General features: G+C 35.2%; 2 protein-coding genes across 2 annotated transcripts; one reads left to right on the top strand and one right to left on the bottom strand.

The window, feature by feature from the left end:
* Positions 1–1,199: 1,199 nt before the first annotated feature.
* Positions 1,200–3,243, top strand: LOC121224646 (xanthotoxin 5-hydroxylase CYP82C4). Its single transcript, XM_041108332.1, has 2 exons — positions 1,200–2,314; positions 2,392–3,243. The coding sequence occupies exons 1-2, from the start codon at positions 1,376–1,378 to the stop codon at positions 3,013–3,015; spliced, it is 1,563 nt and encodes a 520-aa protein (XP_040964266.1). The 5' UTR covers positions 1,200–1,375; the 3' UTR covers positions 3,016–3,243.
* Positions 3,244–4,685: 1,442 nt separating this feature from the next.
* Positions 4,686–7,240, bottom strand: LOC107945183 (pentatricopeptide repeat-containing protein At2g15630, mitochondrial). Its single transcript, XM_016879055.2, has one exon. It carries the CDS (start codon positions 6,887–6,889, stop codon positions 4,994–4,996), a length of 1,896 nt encoding a protein of 631 aa, XP_016734544.1. The 5' UTR covers positions 6,890–7,240; the 3' UTR covers positions 4,686–4,993.
* Between the last annotated feature and the right edge of the window lie 816 nt (positions 7,241–8,056).

Genomic DNA, 8,056 nt, shown 5'->3' with positions numbered 1-8,056 from the left:
GATCCATGTATCCGTCAAAGTCCGAGTTTTGTTAATAGGGTTAATAATGAAATGATAAACTGAATGAGTTGATCAATCGAGCTATTGAAATGAAATGAAAAGTTGAATTGTGAATTGAAATGTGATACGAGATTGAGAAATGAATCTAAGGTTCATGATGTGTTCAAAGCTCAAATTGTGGATTTATGATATTAATTGATAAATTGTTATTGTTGTATTATGAAATTTGAGTTTAAACTTGTATGTATGATTTGTGCATGATATGTTTGATGATTATGTTTTATTGTTATTATTGTAATTTGAATTATGGTTCGAATACTCAGCGTACGGTTGTTTTTGTGCGCAGGTCGATAGAAATCAAAGGTTCCGGTTCAGCATCCAGATCAATCCCGACTCCAGCATAAAGATTTTGGTGATGTTTTCTTCTTTGAGTGAAAGTGGCATGTACATAAGGATTATAATGATTATTTTGGTATGTTATATAATTTTGTTGTAAAGTAATATATTAGGTGATTTGATGATTTAAGTGGTGAAATAATAGAAATTGTTTATGGCATTAATAGTGAACTAAAATGGTTTGAATAGTTTTACGAGTTGATTAGAAATGATAATATGGTTTTTATTAATTAAGTTATTAAGACCTTATGTCAAGTAAGATTTAAGTATATTTAAGTATATAAATGTCTTGGTTGAAATAATGGAATTAGGTTGGTTGTGTTTTGAAATTTACAGGGGGTTTTATGTAAAAATAAATAGAAATACTGTCGAAATTAAAAAAAAATGAATGAAGCTAATTAGCATAAATTTATATGAATTTATAATTATTTTATAATATGTTTGTTATTTATTTAAGAATTATTTGTAAATTGTTCGAGATATTCGGTAATGCCTCGTAATCTTATTTCGGTGATGGTTTGAAGTTAAAGGGGGTTACAATATGACTTTTTTTTAACCCTATTCTAGCCTGATGATGGTGGGAAAAAATTGGTGATATCGTCACCTTGTCAAGCACCACTCATGTTTACTATTTAAAACATATTATTTTGATAATTAATTTGATTGAGATACCATTTAAGTTATTAATTTTATTTTTTGTATTATTGAGGTAAAAAAACAAAAAAAAAATTCACATAGCAATAAGCATGATGATCACGATAACATCCGTTTTAAGTTACAATTACAATAAACGTGTGAGGAACGCAATTTAAATCCTTGAAAGCTATCAAATGAAGTACGTGGCTTGAATTATCAGCTCAAGACTTTTACAGAATTTTCTTTTTGTCAGGATCCTGCGGGGTTTATCTTTATATAACTTACAGAGGAAACGGATAGCTCTGAATTTCGCTCGTTGGGTCCTATTAGTGACGCATACACTATGGGATTCTCCATAGAATTACAAGAACAAATCATTTTGGCAATTCTTTTCACCATATTTGTGGTTTCACTTTCAATCCATGGTGGAGACAAGAAGAAACGGCAGAGACCAGCACCGCCAGAGGCAGCAGGGGCCATGCCTTTGCTTGGTCACCTTCATCTTCTCGGAACAAATCAGCTGCTACATAGAATATTCGGGGACATGGCGGATAAGTACGGACCTGCGTTCTTGGTCCGACTCGGCAGTCACCGGGCACTTGTGGTGAGTAACTGGCAAGTCGCCAAAGAATGTTTTACAACCAATGATAAGATCTTTTCAACACGTCCAAGATCCTTAGCCTCAAAACTTATGGGGTATGACCATAAAATGTTAGGTTTCGCACCTTATGGACCATATTGGCGCAGTTTAAGGAAGATAGCAACGCTTGAGCTCCTCTCCAGTCGTCGGATGGAGTTACTTAGGCATGTTCGGGACACGGAAATTGATTGTTTTATAAAGGAATTATACGAGGAAACAGTGAGGAGCGGAGGCATTGCAGTAGTGGAAGTGAAGGAAAAGATCGGCAGCTTGGCAACGAACATCATAGTACGGATGATAGCTGGAAAAAGATACAGTTGTGGAAGTGATGATGAAGAATCAAAGCGATGCCAAAATGCCATTGCTGATTTCTTTCATTTGGTGGGTTTAGTCTTGGTTTCAGATTGGGTTCCTTTTCTTGGTTGGATTGATGTTGTGATGGGACGCATAGCCAAAATAAAGAGGATATCACAAGAGTGCGACATGATAATTGGAAGCTGGGTTAATGAGCATCGCCGCCAAAGGAAGCTTGGGGAAAACATCAAAGGGGACCAAGATTTTATCCATGTCATGTTGTCTATCTTGGATGATAACAATATTCCTACTGAAGAGGCAGACACTATCATTAAGGCTACTTGCCTGGTATGCAAAATTGTTAATTCAGCCATAAATAGAATTATCATTATCAACAATTTCATTCAGAGTTAACCTGATTGCAGAGTCTTATCTTGGGTGGCATTGACGCAAATGTGGTCGTGTTAACATGGACAGTGTCGTTTCTGTTGAACAACCGCCATGTGCTAAAAAGGGCCCAAGATGAACTTGACATCCATGTTGGAAAGCACCGGCAAGTGCAAGAGTCAGATATAAATAACTTGGTATACTTGCAAGCCATTATCAAGGAAACATTGCGGATAAAGCCACCGGTGCCTCTATCGGCACCAAGGGAAGCCATGGAGGACTGCACAATAGCTGGTTTCCATATTCCGGCGGGCACTCGCCTTTTCCCTAACATATGGAAATTGCAGCGTGATCCCAGCATTTGGCAAAAGCCTTTGGAATTCCTGCCAGAGAGGTTCCTCAATGATCATGCTAATGTAGATGTAAGGGGTAAAAACTATGAGTTTTTACCATTTGGTTCTGGCAGAAGGATTTGTCCAGGTATTACATTTGCACTTAAATTCCTGCCCTTAGCATTGGGTCGGCTGCTTCATGGATTCGAACTGGGGACAGTCTCGGACGTAGCAGTCGACATGAGTGAAAGCCCTGGATTGACTGCTCCTAAAGCTACCCCATTGGAGGTTACTCTTACCCCACGCTTACCTGCCATGCTTTATGGGTAATTGGGAATATATATGCCATATTGGTTTGCAGTTCAAGTTAGTGAGACAAGTAGGGGTACGTTTTCTGTGGGTCCAGCTCCACAAAAAGTTACTACTAATCATATTACCTAGAATAAAGAAAGGAGCAGATTTCCTCTGCTCTGTTTATCTACCTCTATATGTGAATGTGACCAATGAATTTCATTTTCAAATTGAAGCTTTGAAATGCATGGCCATTATTGTTCTTCATACTTGAATTGAGATGAACACAACATGTCATCTCTTGATATCAAAGAAGTGAACAGGGAAACACTACAAACAGATTGGAATGGGGAGTTGGAGCCCGTGCCCCATTTGCCTCTTGATTTGATCTGTCTAAATATAATTTGCATAGAAGGTGTCAGCTTTTCCCGCGCAGGAAAGCAATGAAAGAGTCGATGTTGTTTTGACACTTCTAACTATGGCTGCCATGTTTTTGCGCCTCTTAACTATTGGGTTGGGAATTAATTATGGGATGCACCCCGACAAAGAGTCGGGACTTGATGGTATGAATCCCCCCCCCCTTTTTTTTTTCCAGAACTGTTGGAGCATTGTGGGTCAGGATGTTTTTATAGTAGTTGTGATTTGCTTCAACATGGTGAGTTTTCACCTTCTTTAAGTGACACCTAAAAAAGATAAGTCTGATTGCATGAAATATCTTCGGCCTATTGCTTTGTGCAAGGTTCTCTACATGTTGTCGAAAGTAGTTGTTAACTAGCTTTAAGACAAATTTGTCCGATGCAATCGAGTTTTGTGTTGGGTTGGGTCGGTCACCTTTGAATTGATGCGGTGGGTGAAGTAGTCTTGAAAGTCAATATTAGTAAGGCTTATGAGGTTTTCTTGAGTTTATTTTGCAAAAAACTAATGGTCGTGAGATGGGGGCCCATTGTGCGAAGTGAGATTCACTGTCTCCTTATTTATTTATTTCGTTAAGCTGAGGCTCCGACATATATTCTTATTTAAGCGAGTTGATACATCCATTTATCTTCTACTCACTCAAAAACAATTCAATTTTAAAATAATAATATATTCAAAGTAATTTGTTTGCATATAAAATATAATATAACTAATAATCATATTTTTAATACAATGCTAAATATAAAAGATTTGATCACTTCCAACTAAATATAAGATTTATACATGCTTTATTTGTATTTTTTTTAATTATGTATTTAAAAGTGTTGTTTTGTAGGTTCATTTAGAACCTCATTTAAATTATTATCATAAATATAATTTTTGTAATTAAAAATTATAATTATATTAATAATATTGTTAAGATATAAAAGTTAAAACAAATAATTACTGGGTATACATATAGAAATCACATATTTAGAATATAAAATTTGTGTTTAAAAATAATATACAATAAATAATGAAATGTATAATTTGATACTAATTAATAATAATAGCAAATGAAATAGGTATAATCTTATAAAAAAATAGATTACATTGTAAGTATAACAAAATTTAAACACACGAGTACATCAAATTATGAATACTAAACGAATAGAATTATTTATCATGGAATTATCATCAATTCTAAAGTGTAGAGTTAATTTGTGGCACCATCTCAATCAACAATATATACAATTGATAGAAATAATAAAATGTGCATAATAAAATTAAAATGTTTAAAAAAATCAAAATAAAACTTTGGTTGAATGGTAAAATTAAGATTTTACCAATGCAATTACGATGAGTTCAAATCCCTTCGATTTAATAAAACTTTATTTTAAATTAATTATTATTTAATAAAATAAGTTATAGAAACAATTATAAATCCCTGAAGTTAAGGCTAGCATAAATAAATTGTACACTACGTATGAGAAAAAAAATCTGCCATCATTCACAGCCACATGAGAAAGGAGTTTGAGAACTGACCTTCTGTATCTCTTCATTTTCATTCACAGTCGGTTCCAATTTGTCAAACACAGTTGGTTTAGGACAAACAAGAATGCAATCAACAAGAGTTGCAACTTTCTACGGACTGGTCAATGTTCCCCATCCCGTCGATCAAAGATAAGTAAGTGCTGTCATCAGGGGTAATTCCTTTACTAATCATCTCCTTTAGGAGCTCTTCAGCAATATCTCCTTCCTGGTTATGGCAAAAACCTTGTATGAGGGCATTATAAGTGAGGAGGGTTGGATTGAAACCTGTACTCAACATCTCATCACGAACTCTTAATGCGTCCTTCATATCACCTCTTCTGCTATACCCACTAATTAGAGTGTTGTAACTAACGTGATCCGGTTTGATTCCCCTTCGTTTCATTTCATCGAGAAGCTCACGAGCTTCTTCAACTCTCCCCTCCCTACAATGACCCTGCATCAAAGTATTATAAGTCACATCATCCGGAGGAACATTCAATTTATCCATTTCCTTCAACAACGAAAACGCACGCTCCATATTGCCATTGGCACAGTGACCATCGATCAATGCATTGAACATTATAACATCTACCGCAACTCCCTTCTTCATTATCTTCTCAAACAGGTTATCTGCTTCTGTCATTCTATTCCGCTTGCTTAAAGCATAGATAAGCGATGTATAAGTTATCCGTGTAGGTTGAATCCCCTTGGTTAACATCTCATCGTGAAAACTGAATGCTTTCTTCACGTTCCCACACCTGGAGTATCCATTAATTAAGATGCTATAGGTAATCTGATCGGGAGACAACCCCTTTTCTTCCATTTCTTTAACCAAATCATCAGCCTCATCCATTTTACATTCCATAAACAAAGCATGAACTAACATGTTGTAGGTTGAGACAGTTGGTGATATACCCTGCTCTACCATTTCGTCCCGATAATGAAATGCCTTTCCCAAATCCCCTTCATTGCAATAACCATCAATTAAGATATTATAAGTCACAGCACTAGGAACCAACCCCATTTCTTTCATCTTCTCAAACATCTCAGAAGCTTCCTCAAGTCTTTTATCCTTACACATCCCACTAATAAGCGAACTATACGAATAAGAATCCGGCTGAATACCTTTACTTCTCATTGCATTCAAAACGAAACGAGCTCCTTCAACCCTTCCTCTTGAACAATAAGCATGAATTATTGTATTATAAGTAACAACATTAGGATTAACCCCTAAATTCTCCATGAACCCAATAAAGTCTTTTGCTTTCTTTAGCTTCCCTTCCTTGCACAACAAGTTTATCATTATGTTAAACGTGTACACGCTCGACTTAATCCTCATTTTAAACATCTCAGCATACAAAACCCAAGCACTTTCAGTTCTGTTCAATTTCAAAAACGTACTTAACAGGGCATTACAAGTCTCGATCTTTGGAATGAAACCCTTGTCTTTCATCATATAAAAACACTCTAATCCTTCATCCACCCTCTTCATTTCGCAACAAGCTTTTATTAACAAATCAAAAAGAATGGTTGTTGAAATGCCTAACCTTTCACGGGCAAGAGCCAGCTCATCGAAAATGACTGCCACACCGGCAATGTCACTAGAAACGGTTCGCTTTAAGAGATTTAGAGTGGGCTTGGGAGATGGGAGACGTGAGGCAACGGCAATGGCAAGGCAACGGGTTTTGATATCGAGTCGATGGAACTCAACGTGAGAAGTGAATTGAAGGGCTAATTCAGGAGTTTTGTGGAGATTTAAGAGGACCGTTGATATGAGAGATGAGTCGAGGTTGGGTGAGAGGTGTTTGATGAAATGCCACTGAGAAGAGCGGGCAGATTCAACGAGGACATCAGGGGATATTTCGGATGAGGGGGATTGGGATTGGTCGGAGGTTGACGAGGAAAGGGCAGAGAAGAGAGAGCGCTGGTGGGGGATAAGAATGAAGGGTTTGGGGTTTTGGTGTTTGAGGATTTTGTAAGGTTTCATGTTATGGAAAAAGCAAACAGGTTCTGAGGGGACTGTTGAAGGGTTTGGAGGAGGAGAGGGGTTTCGCAGTTTAGAAGCTGATGGCCGGGGGAAAGAAGGGTTTACTCACTGTTTAGTCCTTTTCGAGGAAGATGAGAAACGAGCGAGCTTGTTTGCTTTCTCCTTTTACGTGTTTAGAAGCTTGGGGCTTCGGCGTCGCACCTTGTTTAAACATTGTTTTTCTTTTACGGTATCAAAAAGTAGCTCTTAAATAATTCAATAATCAATTGAGCTCTCAATTAAAAATATCCCTTAATTCAACCTTAATCAAATATAAGAGATCAATTAAACACTTAAAAAAATATCCGGTGTAATTCTTAAATTATCAATGTGTATTATTATAGTCGTTGTAGTTAAAACCGTGAATTTTTTTCAAACCACTAATTCTATATAGATAATATAACATTAGTCTAAAAAACTAAACAAAACAACATTACTTAATTAATTAAACCTAAACCACGATTAATAACAAAGGGTAGAGTCATGATAAAATTTTCAATTGGATAAATTAATTAAAGTAAATATTTTTTTAAAAAATAAAATAAAGTTTTAGAATATTAAAAGATGATCTATAAGTCTAAAGAATTTTCTCAGTTTTCAATTCTAAAAATAATCAACAACAAAAAAAAGTAAACATATTTCAATCTTTACGAGATAATCAAAGAAAATACAATTCCTACCCCTAAATCAAATACCTCTTCAAAATTTTCACAACCATAAAATGTTTGACTTTTTGAGCTTAAATGGGAAATTGATTAACTTGTTTTTCCGACAACAATAAGATTCTCTACTTTTGCTTATGAAATTTTTTGGTTCTTCTTAGCTGAGGTTGATTAACTTGTGTTTTTTTTTACTACCATAAAATTCTCTAAATTTTACTTGTGAATATTTTTTGTAAACTAAATTTTTAAAAGAAAATAGGAAAATTTTGCATTAAAAATTGCAAGCCCAAACCAATTCCTACGTAATTTCATTTCATTTAGTTTTTCACTTATATTATTTAAGTGAGATTGTCAAAATAATGATTTGAGAAAAAAAAAATCCACATGCCCACTTTTCATTCACTAATGCTTTACATTATCCAAATTTAATAGTAATGGTGGTACTTAAGTTTTTTCTTCTCCCCTT

The sequence above is a fragment of the Gossypium hirsutum genome, chromosome D12 (genome assembly GCF_007990345.1).
Source record: "Gossypium hirsutum isolate 1008001.06 chromosome D12, Gossypium_hirsutum_v2.1, whole genome shotgun sequence".
Lineage (NCBI taxonomy): Eukaryota > Viridiplantae > Streptophyta > Magnoliopsida > Malvales > Malvaceae > Gossypium > Gossypium hirsutum.
The sequence above is the reverse complement of the archived record's forward strand: the minus strand, read 5'-3'. Positions and strand labels throughout refer to the sequence as shown.

Coding starts and splice junctions, on each gene's coding strand:
- LOC121224646 (XM_041108332.1), top strand. CDS start 1,376: ATGGGATTCTCCATAGAATTACAAGAACAAATCATTTTGGCAATTCTT. Junction 2,315..2,391: donor TCATTAAGGCTACTTGCCTG/GTATGCAAAATT, acceptor ACCTGATTGCAG/AGTCTTATCTTGGGTGGCAT.
- LOC107945183 (XM_016879055.2), bottom strand. CDS start 6,889: ATGAAACCTTACAAAATCCTCAAACACCAAAACCCCAAACCCTTCATT.